The 24,595-nt window shown below is 42.5% G+C and overlaps 1 protein-coding gene across 6 annotated transcripts in view; it reads left to right on the top strand.

The window, feature by feature from the left end:
- The window catches only part of LOC135511092 (ankyrin-3-like), a 125,028-nt gene that overhangs the window by 44,727 nt on the left and 55,706 nt on the right, over positions 1 to 24,595 (top strand). For 4 of the 6 annotated variants that reach the window (XM_064932620.1, XM_064932622.1, XM_064932623.1 and 1 more), the window contains exons 2-16: positions 7,173 to 7,274; positions 7,788 to 7,886; positions 8,598 to 8,696; positions 11,442 to 11,540; positions 13,079 to 13,264; positions 13,791 to 13,814; positions 15,819 to 15,917; positions 16,546 to 16,644; positions 17,257 to 17,355; positions 17,588 to 17,785; positions 20,469 to 20,567; positions 20,771 to 20,869; positions 21,166 to 21,264; positions 21,391 to 21,588; positions 23,973 to 24,071. In XM_064932620.1, the coding sequence (XP_064788692.1) occupies positions 7,173 to 7,274; positions 7,788 to 7,886; positions 8,598 to 8,696; positions 11,442 to 11,540; positions 13,079 to 13,264; positions 13,791 to 13,814; positions 15,819 to 15,917; positions 16,546 to 16,644; positions 17,257 to 17,355; positions 17,588 to 17,785; positions 20,469 to 20,567; positions 20,771 to 20,869; positions 21,166 to 21,264; positions 21,391 to 21,588; positions 23,973 to 24,071 (1,698 nt within the window). The remainder of the gene's footprint in view (positions 1 to 7,172; positions 7,275 to 7,787; positions 7,887 to 8,597; positions 8,697 to 11,441; positions 11,541 to 13,078; positions 13,265 to 13,790; positions 13,815 to 15,818; positions 15,918 to 16,545; positions 16,645 to 17,256; positions 17,356 to 17,587; positions 17,786 to 20,468; positions 20,568 to 20,770; positions 20,870 to 21,165; positions 21,265 to 21,390; positions 21,589 to 23,972; positions 24,072 to 24,595) is intronic. The other 2 variants (XM_064932624.1, XM_064932625.1) reach the window with 1 other exon arrangement.

The following is a 24,595-nucleotide window of genomic DNA, read 5'->3' as shown; positions in this document are numbered from 1 at the left end:
CCCTAATGTTTTATACACTCTTTGTCTGTGAGCTTCCATCAATTATATTAATCTAAATAGCTATGCTACACGTCATTGTCCCTGTGCAATATAGATCTACACTGAAGCCGCATACCATCCTCTGCATGAAGGTCACTAGACTGATATTACATGTAGCATAGTCACTTATTACTAATTTCCCTTGCATCCTTTACACTTCAACATCATCCAGGCATAATGATATTCTGTTTTGGCTTTGACCGTTTTTACCCGGGGTTAACCATTTATGTAGCGCCAGTAAATGTCTTTGAGACCAATGGATTTGTATTGTAATGGTTGTTCACAATCGGCCAATGTTAGTTAATGCAAACAAATGGAAGTCCTGCTATCAATACAACCCCATTATAATTAATTCACTATTCTAGTATGGTCCACATCCATCCACACCAACGGGCCTTTAGAAAAACATCCATTTGTAACGATTTGCAATTATATCTATCTAACAGCTCCACAATGTATGCATTACCCTGTCAACCGTGTTGTTTTTTCCCCGTGGAAAGTGCATGTCTGTGTGGTGGGGCGATGCTCTTTGGCACTGGTGGGCGTTCTGAGCTCATGTGGCCCTAGGCTGTGTTTTTGTATTGATGGGGGGCCAGGGATAAATGAGACAATGCAACGGGTTCTGGGCTCCAACTGAGCTAACCAGCAGTCTGGAGCACTGACGTGTGTGTGTGTGTGTGTGTGTGTGTGTGTGTGTGTGTGTGTGTGTGTGTGTGTGTGTGTGTGTGTGTGCGTGTGCGTGTGTGTGCGTGTGTGCAGAATCTTTATCGGTCTGTTGATGCGTTGCGGTGCCTCTGTGTGGGGGTGGGGGTGTTTTTGTTCCATAATACTACCTCCGTGTCACTTTGACATCATGTCAGTGGGAGATATTGGAGAGAAAATCACTCCACACAAAACAGTAATCCCCGGACTCAATGATGTCATAAGTGAAATCTGGGCCAAACACTAATTCAGCAAAAAAATCTTTGCAGCTCTACTCTGCCTCGATACAGGAGGATACACACAGCAGAGCACATTCCTAATAGGCATACTGTACATGAAGATATTGATTGTCATTTTTACAGCAGCTTAACATTAAATGTGCCACATGGTTGCCGTTGTGAGATGCTGTAAGTAAGTAAAGCTCTAATTTTGATGAATCAGTAAATTAGAGCTTTTTCATTTAACAGAGAATAAGAACGACGGAGCCTCCGTTCCATTGACATCCAGCTTTATCTAACTGTAGATTAATGTGATTCCTTCAGGCTCAGCCTACTCTTTAATGGCCTAATTTCTTTGAACTTCTGCTCTGCAAAGTTTAATCATATTTTCAAAGATAATCTGTCTCCATCCTCTGTAAGGCTTCAAACACAAAGACGGTTTTCTCTCTCTGACTTGAATGTGATGGGATGATATTTGAAATGACTGTCACTTGTGTCACTAGTCATTTGCCTGGGATAGAGCGAATGCTTTTAAATGACTGTCGCCTAGTTGCCTTTGTATACTGAGTGTACAAAACATTAGGAACACCTTCCTAATATTGAGTTGCACCCCATTTTGCCCTCAGAACATACTCAATTCGTCGGGGCGTGGAGTATACAAGGTGTCCCATAAGAATGCTGCCACAGTTGTGTCAAGTTGGCTGGATGTCTTTGGGTGGTGGACCATTCTTGGAAACTGTTGAGTGTGAAAAACCGAGCAGCGTTGCAGTTCTTGACACACTCAAACTGGAGCGCCTGGCACCTACTACCATATCTCTTTCAAAGGCACTTACATATTTTGTATTGTCCATTCACCATCTGAATGGCACACATACACAATCCTTCTTTAACCCATCTCCTCTCCTTCATTTACACTGATTGAAGTAAATTTAGCAAGAGATCATAGCTTTCACCTGGTTAATCTATGTCATGGAAAGAGCAGGTGTTCCTAATGTTTTGTACAGTCCATGTACATCAGGGGCGGTCAGTGCCGTTTAAGATAAGGGAAGACAATTATTTATTTTTTATGTGCATGGCCTTATCTCTATTACAGCATGTTGGATGACTGTCACTCATATTCCATTCACCCAGCTCAATGTAACAGCGATAGGTTTAGGCAACTACATGATGCAAACATTTTCCCTATACCCATCATGAGGTTGCTACAACCTAGCTTATTGATGAAAGTTTACCACGTAGGTGTATAAATGTGAGTAATCAATGTGACAGACAGTGACACGTTCAATACCGCCTTGCACACTCTTGCCTGCATCTAGCTGATCTAGGGTATAATAATTTCTATTGCACAAATTCAGGTATTTTTCTCCCCGTTTTTAATCTGTTTGCTTCCATTTAAGAATGTTTTTTCAACAGAATCGTCAGAATGAATACTCCCCTGATCACCATCACATACAGTTCACTTTCATAGCAGCAACATACAAACAGCATGATCACTTTGCTCGTTGTTTAATTATTTCTCACATCTACGCGCTCTCCTCCTCTCACCTTTTCCCTTTGCTTGTGGACTTCAGTGTACAATACAACAGCTGTCTGTGACCAGGGAAAAAACTTTTCCAAGCCAAACCTTCATACCATAACGGCTTACCCCTATATACAGCCTCCATTGTTGTCACCATATTAGCTAACGTCATAGTCAACATAGCTACTAGAACTAACGCTTTAGTAAACCCGCTACAATCATGCAGTACAGTGTACAGCAAGCAGTTAGCAGTTACACCGGCGGGCTCGTTGGTAATAAATGAATAAAACCTTGACTTGGAAAGTTCCAGTGTTGGATAGCCATAGCCATCTAGCTAATATAGCATCCAACTCTGTTTGAGCCGGGTGTTTATGTAGGCTAAACTAGCCAACTGCATTCGCTAGCTAAGTAAGGGAAAGTTAAAAAAATCTCTCTCACTCTTGCTCTCGCTTCTCCTTTGTTTAAAACTCTTCAACTATTGTATTTTTCTCTTTGAGTCAACTATTCACCACATTTTATGCACTGCGGTGCTAGCTAGCTTTAGCGTATGCTTTTAGTACTAGATTCAATCTCTGACCCTTTGATTGGGTGGACATGTCCCCACCATACCACCCTGCGTACCACTGCTGGCTTGCTTCTGAAGCTAAGCAGGGTTGGTCCTGGTCAGTTCCTGGATGGGAGACCAGTTGCTGCTGGAAGTGGTGTTGGAGGGCCAGTAGGAGGCACTCTTTCCTCTGGTCTAAAAAAATATCCCAATGCCCCAGGGCAGTGATTGGGGACACTGCCCTGTGTAGGGTGCCGTCTTTCGGATGGGATGTTAAACGGGTGTCCTGACTTTCTGAGGTCATTAAAGATCCCATGGCACTTATCGTAAGAGTTGGGGTGTTAACCCCGGTGTCCTGGCTAAATTCCCAATCTGGCCCTCAAACCATCACGGTCACCTAATAATCCCCAGTTTACAATTGGCTCATTCATCCCCCTCCTCTCCCCTGTAACTATTCCCCAGGTCGTTGCTGCAAATGGGAACGTGTTCTCAGTCAACCTGGTAAAATAACAGATAAATAAAAATTGTCAGTTCATGCTGCAAAAGCTCTGATAGGTTGGAGGACGTCATCTGGAAGTCCGGTCCGTCCGGCCAGCTAGATAGGTCCGGATGGAACCTTGTAAGGCCGGCCAGCCAGTCGGTCCAATCTGGCCAGCTAACCCTATCCGGTCATTCTATGCAGCCGGTCGGTCCCAGATAGGTCCGGTCGGCCTGCCAGACAGGTCAGCAACGCTATCCTGTGTGGACCAGTTAACCAGATGGGACCTTGTAGGTCCGGCCGGTCAGTCCAATCTGGCCGGCCCTATCTGGATCCTACCTGGTTGTCCGGATATGGTGGGCTAGCCAGCCGGCCAGATAGGTAGTCTATGTAAGGGATTGAGAATAATGAACCTCCAAGGTTTTGTATTGAAGTCAATGATCCCAGAGGAGGCCTGAAACTAGCTGTCCACCGGCTAAACCATTGTGCTACCCTAGAGTGCTTAATTGCAAAAATGGTAGACCTTAATTGCAAAAAAGTTGTTTTTTAATCAATTATTTAATGACGTGAATATAATTAGTATAGTTTTATCTAAAAAGCATAACTTTTGTAATGTTTCACTGTAAAAAAATAATAATAATTCACTGAGGAATATGGTCCTTCTCTTCCTCCTCTGAGGAGCCTCTACTGGTCTATACTGTACTGTAGTCTAGCCTTCTCTGTCATGCACCAGGGCCACTAGTGTCACTGAACTCACTGTGGATTCATATTCAAGGTTATCCCCTTTAGATACGTTACAGCAGAATGTTGAAGAACAACAGGGAATCTGAGTGATTCCCTTATGGTGAATGATAGACATAGCAAAACGTCTTCAGGGAAACACTGCACGTGATCACTTCATCAATGTCTTAGTGAGAGTGGTGACCATGGAGAGAGTTTATAGCTTGTGAAATAAATGTCTGACGAACATAAGTCAGTTATATAGGCTTAAATGTGAGGGCTCTTCAATTAAAGTTGCACAAGGCTTCAGAGGAGCACTAGCACAGTATCCTGCATACCACCATCCATTATCCTGTACTTTTAAAAACTCCAAATTATATTCTGTATAATGAAATTGCATAGGCTACAATAAGTACATTTAGCCTGATGTGCTTGTCTAGAAAGTAAAAGAAGGATGGTACTTAAAAATGTATGTCTTGCGTTTTGTATTACATTTACATTTACATTTAAGTCATTTGTATGTCGACGTCATGGCTTGACAAGTAAATGAATGTGTCGTTGTCTGACTGTCAACAGCAATGAGACAGCGGAACAGTAAGAGGCCTCACATGTTTATGTCAGAAGTCTGAATCAAGCATCTGACACTGAACAAATACGCTATTCTCAGAGATCCTTGACAGTCACTTACAGCCACCATACACTGTGGGAAAGTTTGTATGCTTGTGTATTTGCACAAGAAGAAAAAAAATCCTCATGTTTTGTTTTGGATATTTTGGTGTCCAGAGCTCAATGTCACGACAAATCATCGAGATAATGTGTTGTCTCTAACTGAGAAAATACCAATTGGCGCAAGAGGTCCAGGGGTAATTTAATGACGTGGTCTGGAGTGGATGGGATAGTTAAATGGGCGAAGGAGTCTGCCAGCTGGCTGAACAGTTCACTGTGAAGGACAGGTGTCACGTAGTGTTTTAGGCTAAGGAGGAGTTGTCCAACACTGGAGAGATCATAGGATGGTCATCACTTTTGATATTAGCCCTCCTCAGATTCACATTCACAATTATTGCCTCTGTTATGTACAAAACAATGCTCTTTAGCTATACTAATATACATAGTCACTGCACTACGGTTTTATTACTGAAAATATTTAAATGAGAAACATGGCATTTTTCCATACAGTATGTACCACTAATCTCTTCAAAGACGAAAGCAAAGAAATGACACAAATAGCTTACTGCCACTGTTCTGTCCTCGGGGCTTGTGTTTGGAAAAGGAAACAGGCATTTATGTATTCTACAGCGGAGATACTAAGATACTACTAGATCTCTGCTAATGTGTTTTACTTCAAGGAAATGAATAGGTTCTCCACTCACTTGTGGGATTCACAAACACACGCTTCTTCTGAAATTGCTCCCACAGTCCACTCTGATTCCCTATCACTGGAGCAATCTGGAAACATGTCTTGGTCATTTATATTTTGGCTGTTTGTCAAGCCAGCTTTTGCCCATCAGTTATTCCTGGAAAAGTATGTGGGTGGGGAAAAGGTTGTGGCATTCATGTTGTTTGGGTCTGCCAGTTTACTGTAAGTGTCTCTGGAAACGTGCTAAAATTAGAAGGTCTGGGACTTGGTTTAATTCAGTGGTATTTTGTCTCTGAGCTCCTGTTATGTAGCAGTCTGTCTCAACTGCATGCTCTGAGGACATGTGCACTGGTGCTGGGTTTTAGAAATCAACTTCATACAATTACAGCCAGCAAATATGCAGACTCTGCTATGTGTCGGTCTCTGTCAAGTATCCCAGACACAAACAGAACAATCTGACGTGAGCTGATAAGACGGATTCACACGCGCACACACACGCGCACACACACGCACACACTCACTCATACATACGCATGCACACACACACACTTGTTTAATGGGCAAAATCAAAAAATTGCTTGTTGTCATTTATTTTTGTGCACAAAGCCCTCTTTCTATTTTAAATTAGTAAAGAGCCAAGCAGAAGAGAGAGAATGCAGTTATTCCACGGTAACAGAGTGACACTAAGACTCCGATATTTCACATTAAAATGTATGTCAACAAAACATAGTGACTGCAAAGTTAAACACACCATGCAACTATATGCACAGTGGCTAATTAAAACATTTTACAAACACACATTTACTTTGAGGAACAGTGCAGATGCAAAATTTGGTAACAGAATGATAGCACAAACATTACAAACCGTCATTCTGTTACCAAACTTTGCAACTGCATTGTTCTTCACGTAGATGTGTTTTTGTAAAATGTTCTGTGGAAATTGTTAAAACTAGTCCTTGTGCAGAGTTGTATTGTTTGTTTAACTTTGCAGCCATTGGTTTTTGTTTGACATTCATTTTTAAAGTGAAAAATCAGAGTCTCAGGGACACAGGGAATTGCCCTTCTCTCTGTCGAGAGGAGGTCTTCTGAGTGTGTCTCTCTTGTCTGTACCAGAAGAGAGAAGTCTCGGTAGTGACAACCAGGACCACCCACCATTGTGTTGATTCAGGAGTCATGGGATATAATGTGTTTGACGCTGCTGGCATCACAACGTCCTGGTATGGGATAAGAAGAAAGGATGACGTAGAATAACACCATTTACTAGGATAAAAGCTCAATTGGTTTTGCTTGATCTTTGGGATGTCTGTGTTATTTTATCTACTGATACAGTATTTTACAATACAGTTGAAATGTAGCTATAATTCTACAGAAGGTAAAGGACATTTTGAGAAAGACATGACTGGTCCGGTATCTGAGATTTTGTTATATACTTTTTGTGTGTGAGTGTTTATCGCTGTGACTACTGAGAATGTGAACCGGTGCTTTCGTTCTAGCCCTCTGCTATTCAGCAGTAGGAAAATATATTGTATGTACACTACAGTATGTGGCCTGGATTTGACCTATCTCTCTCTCTCTGTCTCTCTCTATCTCCTTAGTCGGACAGCAATGCCAGTTACCTGCGAGCAGCGCGGGCTGGGAACCTGGAGAAGGCCCTGGACTACCTCAAGTCTGGGGTAGAAATCAACATCTGCAACCAGGTGGATTGCTATTCATCCAACATCTGCTCTTCAATTTATTCCCATTTTGTACACAATATGCACTTTTAGAAAATAAAGATGCTATTTAGAACCTAATAGGGTTCTTTGGTTGTCCCCATAGGAGAGCCTTATGTAGAACCCTTTTTGGCACTAGGTAGAACCCTTTGGGTTCTAGGCAGAACCCTTTTGTGTTCTACCTGGAACCAAGAAGGTTCCTACCTAGAACTCAAAAGGGTTCTCCTATGGGGACAGCTGAAGAACCCTTTTTGAACCATTTTTTTCTAAGAGTGTATCAGTCAATGTAACTGAAACTATTTCCATCAAATACATTTAATCCTGCGGCTGTGTGATAAATTTGTCAAATTTAAATCAAGGCCACAACATCAATTAGTCATTTGAAGGTACTTGAAAGTCTGAGTAATCTCACACCAAGGGCGCAACCTGTCTCTCTTTCAGAGAATGTAGGCTGGGTGCCATAGATGTATTTAAACTACTTTCTTTCATTTCATTCAGAATGGGTTGAATGCTCTTCATCTGGCCTCTAAGGAGGGTCATGTAGAGGTGGTGGCTGAGCTGCTGAAGCTAGAAGCCAATGTGGACGCGGCGACCAAGGTGCGTCCCACTCTGCTTCTGTCACTGCTTTATTGCTGTCAGACAACACCGAGGGGATGATTCAGTGAACTACAAGCATGATGAGGAACCTTTTCTCATGGTAGCTCCTAGGGCTGATATTCAGTGAGATGTGCAGAGGACCCAGGTTCGATTCCCTGTTGGTCACAAACACAACATGAGCTTAGCATTCAGTGGTCAGCATCAGTGTGGTCAGCATCAGTGTGGTCAGCAGCATGTCCATGTTTGTTCATAGACAGACTTGGAGACTGTAGCTACCATTTAGTGTTCAGTATTCCCTCTCTCCCAATGGAAGCAGACACTAGTTATATGTCAATTCTGCGCACTATGAAAAATGCAACACTAAGGAGAGTCTTCAAACTACTCATCAAACTCTTCAGCTCTTCAAATGAAACCTCAGACACTAGTCTAAGGAGGCACAGTAAAGGTCATGTTTGGCTGAATGGGCAGGATATCTGCACTCCTGCTTTTTTGTTTTAAATGTTGTAATCAAGACACCTGTCTTCAACTCATTCCTTCTCTACCTCGAGGGGAGGGATATATCTATGTCCTTTTAGTAGACACGGCATATGCCACTACTGTCATCACAATGCAAACAATGCGCCGGGGGTGCAGCCATGAGGTACACGGGGACACTGGGACATGTGGGGGAGGGATAAACTGACATGCCTCTCATTCTCTTCTCTAATCCAGAAAGGAAACACCGCTCTTCACATAGCCTCCCTGGCCGGCCAAACGGAAGTGGTGAAAGAGCTAGTGACCAATGGAGCCAATGTGAACGCACAGTCTCAGGTAGGATATCCATAACACACACACACATACTATACATAAGCTCAGGTCATAGATACAGAGCACATCAGAACCCATCATTATACACACATTCTAATGATAAGGAATCTGTACAGGATTCACACTGCAGGCCATATCCCCTCACATAAACATTTAAAGGCCCAGTTCAGTCAAAAATGTGATTTGCTTGTGTTTTATTTACACTACCGTTCATAAGTTTGGAATCACTTAGAAATGTTCTTGTTTTTGAAAGAAAAGCACATTTTTGGTCCATTAAAATAGCATTGCATTTCTGTGATAGGTGTAGTACACAGTGTTGTACGAGATCTTCAGTTTTTTGGCAATTTCTCGCATTGAATAGCCTTAATTTCTCAGAACAAGAATAGACTGATGAGTTTCAGAAGAAAGATCTTTGTTTCTGGCCATTTTGAGCCTGTAATCGAACACACAAATGCTGACGCTCCAGATACTCAACTAGTCTAAAGAAGGCCAGTTGTATTGCTTCTTTAATCAGAACAACAGTTTTCAGCTGTGCTAGCATCATTGCAAAAGGGTTTTCTAATGATCAATTTGTCTTTGAAACTGATAAACTTGGATTAGCTAACACAACGTGCCATTGGAACACAGGAGTGATGGTTGCTGATAATGGGCCTCCGTACGCCTATGTAGATATTCCATTAAAAATCAGCCGTTTCCAGCTACAATAGTGATTTTACAACATTAACAATGTATACACTGTATTTCTGATCAATTTGATGTTATTTTAATGGACAAAAAAATGTGCATTTCTTTCAAGAACAAGGACATTTCTAAGTGACCCCAAACTTTTTAATGTTAGTGTATATTTCCACACTATGAGGTTGGAATAATACTGTGAAATTGTGGAAATAATAATAATATTGTTTTACTGTAAGAGCTGTTTAAAATTTCTGCCTGTTTTGGTGGGATGATTTTGGCCTGCCTGGCAGTCACCAGGCAGTATATGTTAATAGACCAATAACAAAGAGAGTTTCAAACCACTCTGCCAATAACAGCTACACTACATGGCCAAAAGTAGGTGAACACCCCTTCAAATTAGTGGATTTGGCTATTTCACCCACACCCTGTTGCTGACAGGTGTATAAAATGGAGCACACAGCCATGCATCTCCATAGACAAACATCGGAAACGTCTAGAAGCAACAATGGCTCAGCCGTGAAGTGGTAGGCCACACAAGCTCACAGAACGGGACTGCTGAGTGCTGAAGTGCGTAAAAATCGTCTGTCCTCTGTTGCAACACTCATTACAGAGTTCAAAACTGCCTCTGGAAGCAACGTCACGTCAAGAACTGTTCGTCGGGAGCTTCATGAAATGGGTTTCTATGGCCAAGCAGCAGCACACAAGCCTAAGATCACAATGCGCAATGCCAAGTGTCGGCTGGAGTGGTGTAAAGCTCGCTACCATTAGACTCTGGAGCAGTGGAAACACATTCTCTGGAGTGATGAATCACACTTCACCATCTGGCAGTCCAACGAAGGAGTTTGGCGGATGCAAGAAGAACACTACCTGCCCAAATGCATGGTGCCAGCTGTAAAGTTTGGTGGATGAAGAATAATGGGCTGGAGTTGTTTTTCATGGTTCGGGCTAGGCCCCTTAGTTCAAGTAAAGGGACATTTTAATGCTACAGCATACAATGATGATCTAGATGATTCTGTGCTACAAACTTTGTGGTTTGTCGGGATTGGTGTGGAAGAAATTGACTGGCCTGCACAGAGCCTGGACCTCAACCCCATTAAACACGTTTGGGATGAATTGGAACGCCGACTGCGAGCCAGACCTAATTGCCGAACATCAGTGCCCGACCTCACTAATGCTTTTGTGATTGAATGGAAGCAAGTCCCTGCAGCAAAGTTCCAACATCTAGTGGAAAGCCTTCCTGGAAGAGTGGAGGCTGTTATAGCAGCAAATGGGGGACCAACTCCATATTAATGCCCATGATTTTGGAACAAGATGTTCGACAAGCAGGTGTCCACATACTTTTGGTCATGTAGTGTAGATTCTTAATTTTAAAAAATCAGAGTGCTTATTTTCACTAGGCACAGTTACTGTGGAAGTTGTGTAATATACTTTGTATGGTACTGTATAATTCTCTGAGCTCTGGTATGATAAAGTATGATATATTTGTCTATGTAAGGGATAATCAACGAGGGGCAATGCTTTTTATGGAAAATAATGAACGAGGTGTGTTTCACGATGCGCTATAGGGAACTCCCCTTCCACGGAGTTGCATTATTTGCCAAAGAACGCATAGAGCACCGAGTTGATTATCTGTTTTATACCATGGTTCTAATCTAATGTGTTCACCATCCACTGAAGTATCTAGCAAGTTTACTAGATACAGTAGCTACAGTAGTTGCCTTGGAAACCAAACAAAAATACTTGATTGTTTAGCTAACCAAGCCTTCAGTTATAGCTTGCTACTATGAAAATCTAATTCAACCATGCCAATAATGTATTCAATTCGACTTTTGCTTCCAAAAGCAACTCAAACATTGAACATGCTAGATTTAACTATAGACATTGAATTCTATATTGCTGATAAACTGTACCTTGCATTATTTGGAAATAATGCACGCTCTAGAATGCCCTCAAGCCAATCAGAAACGAGTATTCAACAATGCCACGTTATAACATAATATAGGCTACACTGTGTGCTTTATGGTTGATTGTTGCTGTTGTGATGAGTTTCCTGTTGGTCCTCTCTTGTAGAATGGCTTCACCCCGCTCTACATGGCAGCCCAGGAGAACCATATTGAGGTGGTTCGCTTCCTCCTGGAACACAACTCCAGCCAGAGTATGGCCACCGAGGTACCTGTGTGTCCCCTCCATCCCTCCCACCCTGCCTGTTATGTTGTTTTCTGTCCTCTCTCTCTCTGTCTCTCTCGCTGTCTGTCTCTCTCTCTCTCTGTCCTTTGCTTTCTCGCTCGCTCTCTCTCTCTCTGTCCTTTGCTTTCTCGCTCGCTCTCTCTCTCTCTCCCTCTCTCTCTCCCTTCCTCCCTATTATCTCTTCATCCCCTCCCTCCTCCTCCTCCTCTATTTCCATCTCCCTCTTTCTCTTCTCTGTTACTACCTCCCTCTCCTTCCCTCCTTTCCTACCTCACTCTCTCTATTGTAAACTGCCTCCCTCCCCTTCACTCACTCTCTCCCAATCTGGTTCTGTCAGTCTCTCTCTCTCTCTCTCTCTCTCTCTCTCTCTCTCTCTCTCTCTCTCTCTCTCTCTCCATGCTGCATTCAGGGACTTCAGCAGGCAGCGCTTCATTGATTGGTAGTGTATAGTAGAGCTGAATGACCTTGAGCAGGCCGGAGATAAAGTCCTTTATCCCCCTGCCAGCCTCTATGGCCCATTTACACTGAGAGCTGCCTGCTGCTGGAGACAGGACTGCCTCTGATGAAAATCCACCAGTAAAAACCACTGGTCTGGTCCACTGGTCCAACATGAGAAAGAAAACTGTCCTTGAGAAAGCAAATGGTCCACTAACACACACACACACACACACACACACACACACACACACACACACACACACACACGCACATGCATATTGTAACATGTAAGTGATGTATGATTGTGGGAGAGAAGTGTTCTTTACTGTTATGTAATGTATGCAGTACATGCTCCTGCTTGCTGTCAGATGTAATGGATATAGTGTGAAATGTGCATCTTTATGTTTTAAGTACAATATATTTTGGCATGTTGGTGTTGTCAACAGATTTTTGTAAAGGATATAAAAAAGGAAAAAAGACAAATATTTGGTTGGACTTTGTGTAATATAGATTTTACAGCTGTCATTAAAATGTAATCGAGCTAATCGCAGGATTGGCTGTGATTAATCACGATTATTGAGCTGTAATGTAAGATTTGTTTATACAAAAGCATTACAAGAATATTGACGTCTTGATTTTATCCTAAGTAACGGTTAACAAAACCAGGTACATTCATAAAGCACTCTTTCTTTAACCTCAATGTCAACATATATATGTATTAATTATATTTTTTTTGGTGGGGGGGTTGCGGTTTTTAGATGTATAGATCATGTATTTTGGATATTTTCACTGTATTTTCAAGGCTTTCAGACAATGCGATTAATCAAGATAAAAACATTTTTTGCACGAAAATGAAAAAAAAAGTGAACTCATGTTCGCATTAACTCTGACAGCCCTACTAGATTTCCATAATATTTTCAATTTGCATGAGGTTCTATGACGTCATCTATCCGAAACTGATCTAAATGGCATACAGACATCAAAGAGCATAGCAGGCATAGCTGTTCCCATAGCGATACCCCACTGTTCTTGTAACACATTGTCTTTAGTAATACAGTACTACCCCTATCCCCCTCTAACAGGACGGGTTCACCCCTCTGGCGGTGGCGCTGCAGCAGGGGCATGACCAAGTGGTGTCTCTGCTCCTGGAGAATGACACCAAGGGCAAGGTGCGTCTGCCCGCCCTGCACATCGCCGCCCGCAAGGACGACACCAAGGCTGCAGCGTTACTGCTCCAGAATGACCGCAACGCAGATGTGGAGTCCAAGGTGACCACTACACCACATTCTGCAAATGTTGTCTCTCTCCCTTTGTCTCTCACCTCTGTTTTTCTGGCTCGTTTCTTATATGAGTAGGATCATACGTCTTAATCAAATTGTTTAAATGTGTTTCTTTGTTTATTTAATTGTTTTCTTATGTTTTTTTACTTTGAGGTTTGTGTGTAATAATGTGTAGGTGCATGTGTGATAATGCATTACATTATTCTCAGTAAGACAATACAGAGAGGAGAGAAGGAAAGCTGGATATAAAGAGACATAGCTGATTCTGTACTGTGACCTTATATCCTGCAGAACAATTTAACCACAACTGACAGTTTTGTTTGGAACTTTGCAACTTTTACTCTTAACATTAATAACAGTTTCTGTATAAAGTTGAGCGATTCAAAACCTCTCTGGCCCACTAGAGACCTACTCCAGTAACTCCACCTGTAATCTCTCCTCGTTGTGGGATGTTGTGCACACACTAACCACCCATTCTCTCCTCTCTTGGCCGGCCTTGTGCCGTCTCCCCTAGATGATGGTGAATAAAACGACAGAGGTATACCTGTACACTGTACTGTACTTATTCTATCCATCATAGCTTAAACAAATCCAGAAAACAACCTCCTGTATCATGCACTAGTGTTTTTGCAGCCCCATATCTCCCTTCTTTTTCAGTTTTCTTTTGTATTTTCTCCATCACTTCATTCATGTAGCGTGTCTCTTATTACTGGTAGATAGAGTAATATTGCATCATGTCTTACTAATACTGATGTGGACTGTGGATATCTGTAGCTGGAGGCTAGGAGGGTTCCATGGGTTCCAAGACCGATATCCTGGTTAATGATAAATAATGTTATGACACAATACTTACAATACCTAAGTGTTACTGTTTATCATACTGTATTTTGATCATAATCTGGCCTATTATGTTTGTTAAAGAACCCAGCCTCCCAGCAGCAGAGAAATTGTCTACTTGTTAGTTTATTAGACTGCATTTACAGTAGCAGTCAAAAGTTTGGACTCACCTACTCATTCCAGGGTTTTTCTTTATGTTTGACTATTTTATACATTGTAGAATAATAGTGAAGATATCAAAAGTATGAAATAACACATATGGAATCATGTAGTAACCAAAAACGTGTTAAACAAATCAAAATATATTTTACATTTGAGATTCTTCAAAGTAGCCACCCTTTGCCTCGATGACAGCTTTGCACACTCTTGGCATTCTCTCAACCAACTTCATGATGTAGTTTTGCAAAGCTGTCATCAAGCAAAAGGGTGGCTTCTTTGAAGAATCTCAAATATAAAATATATTTTGATTTGTTTAACACTTTTTTGGTTACTGCATGATTCCATATGTGTTATTTCATAGTTTTGATGTCTTCACTATTATTCTACAATGAAGAAAATGGTAAAAATGAAGTAAAACCCTTGAGTAGGTGTGTCCAAACTTTTGACCGGTACTGTATATCTTAACCTCCATAGTGCATGGGACATGAGTTACCTCTTGTTGGTGCTGTTTCCAAACTAAAAATGACAGAAGGACTCCACCACAACAAATTATGGCAGAGAGGACTGCCTTCTCAGAATGCCTGTTTTGGCCGGCATGGCTAGTATCTTTACTTGGCTTTGTACTTGTAGATATTTGAGCCTGAACCGCACTGCATGATAGTAGATGCTAAAAGCATTGCCAATCAATAGTTTGGATAGTTGGATTAACTCCTAATGTGTTTTAAATATAATGGAACCATCTGTGTCGTATGGTGAATGACAGAGATATTGACACAGTTTATGATTAAGAAGTGTTTAATGCAGAACTATGTCTTATTTGTATGAAACCTCAGAGGTCAAGCTGATTTGTTTATCCTTTTAGAATAGAAATAGAACAGTTTTTATAATGCTCATGACTTTAGTGGTTTATGTGCAGGAAGCTTTGGTGACCACCTGCTTTGTGCAGGATCATTGGCTTTATCTTAAATGATCTCCCTCATTAGATAGCTTTATCTAAAAGTTCCTCCCTGATGTGCCCTTTCCCATTATATTCCTCTTGCTTCGGCAGCTGTTTCCCTCTAAGCCATGGTTTCATTATGAAATCACCATTGAACGATATACGTTACATTGACATATGAAGACGTAACCTATTTATGGTACGTTTGTGCTTTGACACGACAAGGCCTCTTGGCTGTTGTTGAAATTCTACATAAACTACAGTCTGTAACTGGGGACTTCATGGCACTGTGTCTAACCTTCTTGTGTGGTAGGCAACGTGTTATGGTCCAGAATTACACTGTGGTAAGGATGAAATAATCATGAAAGCTCATGATCTCTTTGAATGGTATGCCATATGAACGTCAACATAGGCTACTATTCACATTCTAGTCGGCAGGATCTGTGTTTGGGTTTTGAAAACAAAGAGTTGCTCTACCACAGTGAGAATTGTTGATGTGTACAGTAGCAGCCTGTAAACTTACGCGAGTGTAATTTGAGAGAGTGATACCAGTCCCGTGGTCGTCTCTGACTCCTGTGTCGTTGTGTTTGTGTGCTCTGCTCTCCTCAGAGCGGCTTCACTCCTCTCCACATCGCTGCTCACTATGGCAACATCAACGTGGCCACGCTTCTGCTGAATCGTGGGGGAGCTGTGGACTTCATGGCCAGGGTAATGCTGCTCCGCCCTCTGCTGGACAGGAGGAGCTACTAGCAACAGTCCACTACACTCTATGGAGCAATAACCACAACAGTCTTACACCACAACCCAAATTACTCACACAATGCTCAGATCCTCCCCCACACACCCCTCCCACAACCTGTACTCATAGTATTGCAATCATAACAACACATAACAACGAGTGTAACAACAGACCCAACAGCGTTAGAGGTTAGCTTAATGGGCATCAGAGACAGCCTGTAATTATATGAAACGGAAGCGTCTGGCTGTAATGTTTGTGTTTCTGTTTGAAGTCGACAGTAATTAATGATTAGCTCCACAGTAAATTACACAAGAGATGGCTTATAAATAATACTGAACAATGGACAGCTTTACACCCCCTTAGTTATTATACACACCACACATACCATTCAGAATACTTTGAATATCAGCTTATCGAATGATTGTTTGTAAAATGATGATGTTTTTATAACAATAGAAGGCTGGCATCTTTCTGTTACTGGATTCAGATGCTGTTTAGTTTTACTCACATACGTATTACCATATGGACGACATCCAAATAATATTCCCAGTTCTGTATTGTGTGGCTCACTCCTACCTCCTCTCTGTGTTGTAACAGAATGACATCACACCTCTCCATGTGGCATCTAAAAGAGGCAATAGTAACATGGTCAAACTGTTGTTGGACAGAGGATCCAAAATAGATGCCAAGACCAAGGTGAGTGCCTTCACAGAATTAAATGCAGGTTAGCATTTATTGAGATGACTCATGTACTGGAGGCAGCTCTGCAGAGTGGTCACTAGCTGGCACAGCCACAAAGTCATACAATCTGATTTTAAACCTGACCCTACCCATAACCCTTATCACACAGCTAACCCTGATGCCTAACCCTACCCTTAAATTAAAACCAAAAAGCACATTTTTGTTTTCATGAATTTGAACAATAAAGCCAATTTTGACTTTGCAGCTGGCCCCTCTAGGGGAAATCGCTCAGTTCTGCCTCCAGGGCAAGACTCATGACAATAAACGTCAACCTGCAAATGAAATACAGCACTGTGTATATATGTCTATATGATGGCCTTCCCTTCTATATGAGGTCTACAGGACTTGTTGTTAGTGGTAGCAGTAGGCATGTTGTCATGTATATACCTAACTACCTAACATGCACTACTTTGTCATTGTTATATGTTTTAACTCTGTTCTATTACAGTATGTATGCGTTCACTTAAATATTATCAAGATATGCACTTTTCTGCATTCAGTCCATAGTGGGCTGAATGTTTCATAAGCTCCACCGCTCTGTGTTCTTATTGACTGTGTTGTGTGTAGGACGGACTGACACCTCTTCACTGTGGAGCGAGGAGCGGTCATGAACAAGTGGTTGAGATCCTGCTGGACCGCGGAGCCCCCATTCTGTCCAAGACAAAGGTAGCGCCTTCTCTTATCATATACTTGGTTTCTAAAATGATAACACTTGCATCTACCTTACTGTTAAACACATGTTTATCCAGGTAACATTTGCAGAGCATTGATCTAAAGTTTTGTTTGCAAATATCTCCAACCACTGATAGAATTCTGATTATCACAGAACGTTGCTGTAATCTAACATTTTCAGCTGCTACAGAACATTGACATACCATGATGTCTGTAACCCTTTCAGAACGGGCTGTCCCCCCTGCACATGGCCACTCAGGGCGACCACATCAACTGTGTCCAGCTCCTCCTTCAGAACGATGTCCCCGTTGATGATGTCACCAACGACTACCTGACAGCGTTACACGTGGCCGCCCACTGTGGACACTACAAAGTGGCCAAGCTCATAGTGGACAAAAAGGCCAACCCTAACGCTAAAGCACTGGTGAGAAAGGGGTGGAGAGAAAGTCAGGGTGCACAAGTTCAAAATACTATTGTCCATTTGAGTTAGAAATTGACATTTATTAACAGCATAATAAATAGAGCACCACGGTAAGTGTTAGTTAAAAAGCAGCTTTCAGTGCCACATGACACTGGTCCACATTTCAGTGGTCTCCTTTTGTTTGCTATTTAGCTGTGTAATTGCTGTGGGTATCTTTCATAGCAGCATTTCCGTGCACACAGAACCGTGAAACTGCGACCTGAGAGGTGGGAGAAGGTGGGACGGATACGTCCCGTCATTCTGCTGGCTGCTCTTGTTTATTGTTCCGGGAGTTGTGTCTGTTTGTGTCCTCAGCCCCTGGGTGGGGTCTTTTTCTTCAGCCAGGCTCACTTCCTGACTGCAGTAACTTCCCTGTTTCATACTGATAAAAGTCATCAGAGCTGTGACAATGCACGTCCGTCCTTCAGTACTGTACCATTCACAACAACACAGTGGATAGATTCTTAGAGTTCGCATTATTCTAAAGTTGATAAAATAAAAAAAATAAAAAATGTTTTGTCATCAATCTACTCACAATACCCCATAATGACAAAGCGAAAACAGGTTAAAAAAATAAACTTATTTACATTAGTATTCAGACCCTTTGCTATGAGACTTGAAATTGAGCTCAGGTGTATCCTGTTTCCATTGATCATCCTTGAGATGTTTCTACAACTTGATTCGAGTCCACCTGTGATAAATTCAGTAAATTTGACAGGATTTGGTAGGGCACACACCTGTCTATATAAGGTCCCACAGTTGTCAGAGCAAAAACCAAGTCGAAGGAATTCTTCGTAGAACTCCGAGACAGGATTGTGTCGAGGCGCAAATCTGGGGAACGGTACCAAAACATTTCTGCAGCATTGACAGTCCCCAAGAACACAGTGGCCTCCTCCATTCTTAAACAGAAGAAGTTTGGAACCACCAAGACTCTTTCTAGAGCTGGCCACCCGGCCAAACTGAGCAATCGGGGAAGAAGGGCCTTGGTCAGGAAGGTGACCAAGAACCCGATGGTTACTCTGACAGAGCTCCAGAGTTCCTCTGTGGAGATGGGAGAACCTTCCAGAAGGACAACCATCACTGCAGCACTCCACCAATCAGTCCTTTTTGGTAGAGTGGCCAGATGGAAGCCACTCCTCAGTAAAAGGCATGTCGTGGAAATTCCTATACAGGGACACTTGAAGTCAATCTTAAATAAATCACCCTTTATTTGTCATCACACTAAGAGAGGTTCCAACCAACTCAATGCACCATAGTACACATGTCAATCAGAAGCTCTGCTTGGGCAGTCCCAGCAGTTGTATTGTATATGGCTATACACAGACAAGTTATATTTGCATGATTTAGTAAATTAATTCATCATTACCGTTTTGTTTCATTCATTTGACCGACCAACACTGGTTCATAACATTTGACAAACCAACACCTCACAAGGCTTCTCCTCTCTAAGCTGAGACCTTGAAACAAAGATATCTTTAGTTCGTTTACAAAACAAGGTCTGGGCATACTGCCAAATTCCAGATACTGCTAAGTGAGGATTTGTTAAATCAGTCACTTGCATGAACACAGAATTTGATTATTAGAACACCACATGAATTGAACACAGAAATTAGTTATAAGAAAAGCACATACATTAAAATTCTATTACAGGCACGTGACAGCCTGCTTGGAGTTTGCCAAAAGGCATCTACAGCATCAACAGACCATGAGAAACAAAAATATGCTCCAGAGCACTCAGGACCTCAGGCTGGGACGAAGGTTCACCTTCCAACAGGACAACCACCCTAAGCACACAGCCAAGACTACGTAGGAGTGGCTTCGTGACAAGCCTCTGAATGTCCTTGAGTTGCCCAGCCAGAGCCCAATCGAACATCTCTGGAGAGACCTGAAAATAGCTGTGCAGCGATGCTCCCCATCCAACCTGACAGAGCTTGAGAGGATCTGCAGAGAAGAATGGGAGATACTCCCCAAATACAGGTGTGCCAAGCTTGTAGAGTCATACCCAAGACTCGAGGCTGTAATTATTGCCAAAGGTTCTTCAACAAAGTACTGAGTAAATGGTTTGAATACTTATGCAAATGTGATATTTTTTATTGTTATACATTTGCAAAAATGTCTAAAAACCTGTTTTTGTCTTGTCATTATGGGGTATTGTGTGTAGATTGATGAGGACATGTTTTTATTTAATCCATTTTAGAATAAGGCTGTAATGTAACAAAATGTGGAAAAGGGTAAGGGGTCTGAATACTTTCCGATTGCACTGTACATACTCCCTTCAAATGGCTTAGGTTTGATCATCTGCAGAGCTACGTTGTGTGTGTTTGAGAGTGTATGTGTGCACGCCTGTGTGTATGTGTGTGTGTTTTGAGAGAAAAGGCTGTCTTGGCACACATCACTATGTATGTTGTCATGCTTTGTGGTGACTGAAACCATGGGTGTGGTGACTGAGGTTTTACTGGCAAGAAGAAACTGTGTGGACAGTTGTAACACTATTGGGGCATAAAACTCAGTTAGGTTAACAATAAGATGTTCCTCTCTCACATGTTTATACTACAGACAAAATAGGGGTAAAAGGAAACTGTTGTTTTCCTTAGAAACTAAAACCTGTGTCAAAATACCTGAGGAGTTGAGTGTGTTTTGTTTATAGAACGGCTTCACCCCGCTTCACATCGCCTGCAAGAAGAACCGCTCCAAAGTGATGGAGTTGCTGCTGAAACACGGAGCATCGATCCAGGCTGTGACAGAGGTACTCTAGGGTCAGAGGGCTGTGCCTGGGGTAACACAGGGCGTTAGGGGTAGGAAGAACAGAGGGCTGGGAACTTCAAAGATCATAGACAATGAATCATTTTGTTTAGGTACAGCTGTGTGTTTCCCTTACTCTAAGACATACTGTAGGTACAGCTGAACCCAGGCTATTGATTATTGACTATCATTGTGATTTTCTTGCAGTCTGGACTCACTCCTATTCACGTGGCCGCTTTCATGGGACATGAGAACATTGTCAACTCACTGACGCATCACGGAGCTTCGCCCAACACCACCAACGTGGTAGGTGTTACACTACACTCAGCTCTTCAGAAATTAAACCCAAAAGAATTAGCTAATCAAAATAGAGTAATACATACCATGCAGGTTAAGTGTGTGTGTGTGTGTGTGTGTTTGGTTTTACTATCCTAGTGGGGACAAGAATTTAGGGCAATTTTAGGTTTAGGAGTTTGGGGTTAAAGCTATGGTTAAGATTCGTTTTAGGGCTATAGGGAAAATAGGATGTTGAATGGGAATCATTGTTTGGTCCCCACAAGGATAGTAAAACAAACGTGTGTGTGTGTGTGTGTGTTTTCCAGAGGGGGGAGACAGCGCTGCACATGGCAGCCCGGGCAGGTCAGGCCGACGTGGTGCGATACCTGCTGCAGAATGGAGCGAAGGTGGAGACTAAGGCCAAGGTGAGCAGATGTTAGGGGTCAGGGAGTCCTTCATTGTCTAACTGGGCTGTGAAACGATGTGGTGTCACTTTTTTTTTACATTGTGAAGTGAATAGACAGAGTATAATAGTATTTGTCTCCCTCCAGGACGACCAGACAGCACTGCACATCTCCAGCCGGCTGGGGAAGGCCGACATCGTCCAGCAGCTGCTGCAGAGGGGGGCTTCTGCTAACGCTGCCACCACGTCAGGCTACACACCCCTCCACCTGGCTGCCCGCGAAGGTCACGAGGACGTAGCCGCCATGCTGCTGGACCAGGGTGCATCGCTGTCAGCCTCCACTAAGGTCAGTGTGATTGAGTTAAGGTCCAACCAGAAAATGAAAAGCCAGCAGTCACAAATAAAGAATTAAATGTATTATTATCAGTTCAACCATGGTGGTTGTGGTTTAGTCAGTTGTTGATCAGCAGAGTCAGGCTAAGGACAGTGTGGATTGCACATTACTACTATTGATTGGAGAATAATAGTAATTTGAAGTCGCTGTTCCTCACCACTGGTGTTTCTTGTTAATTTCCTAAACCTTATCAGGATGAAAATGACATGGAAGCTAATTTCCTTGCGCTTCCACACACATAATTGAGTTACAGATGTAGGATCTTATTTTAACCTATATTGTTACAGACAAATAATCCTGCAGTAACAGGGTTTGAACATTTAGTCCATAATGTTGCTTGATCGGTGGTTAGGCTATTAGCTGGCTAAAAACAGTCTACATAAAAAGTGCAATACTGTTAATATAACCATGTTAGTAGGGGTTTTCAGTGAATTTATGTAAATCACAAAGCTCATGCGGTACAGGAAAATTCTCACCAACAAAAGAGTGATCAAATTAAGATTCTACATCTGTATGATCTTCTTGAAGGTCAAAGAAGAGTGTTTCATAGACTTTGGGGAATTGGTGTGTGCGCATGTATAATGTGGCAGTGTATATTGCAGAAGGATGTCCTTGAAGGTGACACCCTGTCAGAGGAATAGATTAATGAAGGGTAAACCCCACTGTGCCTCTATCTCTCTCTCGCTCTCCCCCACTCTGTCTGTCTGTCTGTCTGTCTGTCTGTCTGTCTGTCTGTCTGCCTGTCTGTCTGCCTGTCTGTCTGTCTGCCTGTCTGTCTGTCTGTCTGCCTGTCTGTCTGCCTGTCTCATTGGTCTGTATATTTAGGTTTCTGTCTCTGTCTGTCTGCCTGTCTGTCTGTCTGTCTGTCTGTCTGTCTGTCTGTCTGTCTGTCTGTCTGCCTGCCTGCCTGTCTGTCTGTCTGTCTGCCTGTCTCATTGGTCTGTATATTTAGGTTTCTGTCTCTGTCTGTCTGTCTGTCTGTCTGTCTGCCTGCGTGCCTGTCTGCCTGCCTGTCTGCCTGTCTGTCTGCCTGTCTCATTGGTCTGTATATTTAGGTTTCTGTCTCTGTCTGTCTGTCTGTCTGTCTGTCTGTCTGTCTGTCTGTCTGTCTGTCTGTCTGTCTGTCTGTCTCATTGGTCTGTATATTTAGGTTTCTGTAGGTTTGTCTGTCTGCCTGCCTGTCTGTCTGTCTCATTGGTCTGTATATTTAGGTTTCTGTCTGTCTGTCTGTCTGTCTGTCTGTCTGTCTGTCTGTCTGTCTGTCTGTGTCATTGGTCTTTATATTTAGGTTTCTGTAGGTCTGTCTGTCTGTCTGTCTGTCTGTCTAAAACACACACACTGTATATGAGGGGACAGTACCTTAGACAGCTGTCCAGAGAGATGACGTCAGGTCACAGCTGTCCAGTTGATTGGCTGTGTTGGTACTGCACAGTACAGTGACTGCAGAGGGCACCAAACCAAACACACAGTCATTTTGTTCCATTTGGCTTTTTCAGTGTAACAACTTGTTTTAACAATAACACCATGGAGGATCGGAGGATCCTCTTTGGACCAAGAAGTAGAATACCTTTGGAGATGTTAGAAAATAAACAATGGCATCTGAAGAAAAGTTGGCCATAACGGGATATCAAACTCACATGGCAGTATGGAGCATGAATTACGACATAAGGACAATTAGGCCAAATGTTGCTGTGTGTGAAAGTTATCTGTGGGAGTTCCACATCACTCTGGAAAATATGACCTAATGTCTTAAAATACTTTTCCTAACACAGAGAGACTTAACAAAGAGGGACGCCAAGATTAACATGACCACATTATGCGCTATCCTTTTATAGATGAGGAATAGGATATGAGAAACAGACCCAGTGACATATTCTCTCAGGGTGAAACATCCCACTGAGCAAGACAAACACCTTGTCCACCCACCATACTTTCTTTCACATGGCCATGAAGCTAATGTGAACGAGACCCTGCTCTAAGGTTATTTAACTTCTTATGGTGTCCCGTCCTTTCCTGTTATTGAAAGGTTTGCAACGTTGCGCAACCTTGCACATCTTGAATGCTCTCAGCTCTCCTTTATAACAGATAGTGCTGTCAGTTAGGTTAGAGCTACCCGGGATCCTTGGGATGTCCCTAACCTAAACCCCAAACTTAACCATAACCCTTACCTAACCTGAACCTTAACCGTTTTAAATTTAAACTTCAATGGGATGATGTCAGAGTTGGATGTCCCAAGAATCCCATTTAGACTTTTCCCTGTCAGTTTTGTTGCCAGAGCAGCTCTGTTCTCCCTGGCTGTCTCAAGTTGATGATGTGTCTCCTGATGTCTTCTACAGAAAGGGTTCAGTCCTCTTCACGTGGCAGCCAAGTATGGGAAGATGGAAGTGGCCAGCCTGCTTCTTCAGAAGAGAGCAGCTCCGGATGCAGCTGGAAAGGTGGGATGTGTGAAGAGAGCAAATCCTGAAATCCAATAACATTCGCTTGGCCATAGAATTAGAGTTGCTTCTAGTTCTATGAGATTGGTTGTGATGTTTGAGACAATATCATTAATTCTAATAGAGTGAGTGAAATAGTAGAGTTCCACTCTCCCCTCCCCTCTACTCTCCCTCCCCTCCTCTCCAGTCTCCCCTCCCCTCTACTCTCCCTCCCCTCCCCCCTCTGTTCGAATGGATGTCATACGTCATCCTGTGGGCCTTTGGCCTCCTTTCCTAGTCTCATCCCCGTCCCTCTGAAAAGGAACAGAACACTACTGAAGCTAGACTGTAGGAGCTGCAGCTGGACTGAGGGAAATCATAACTTCTCTCAAGATGGCACAGCTTACAGATGCTTTTCCTCCACTAAAACATTCTGGCATGTACTCGTTCACCCTCTTCTAAGACACACAAATGCGTACAGACAGACACATACACACACACACACAAACACACACACACCATACTTACTGTATGAGGAGCCTACT

Source organism: Oncorhynchus masou, chromosome 23 (genome assembly GCF_036934945.1).
Source record: "Oncorhynchus masou masou isolate Uvic2021 chromosome 23, UVic_Omas_1.1, whole genome shotgun sequence".
Lineage (NCBI taxonomy): Eukaryota > Metazoa > Chordata > Actinopteri > Salmoniformes > Salmonidae > Oncorhynchus > Oncorhynchus masou.
Note: the sequence above shows the minus strand (reverse complement) of the source record. Positions and strands in the feature narration are given on the sequence as shown.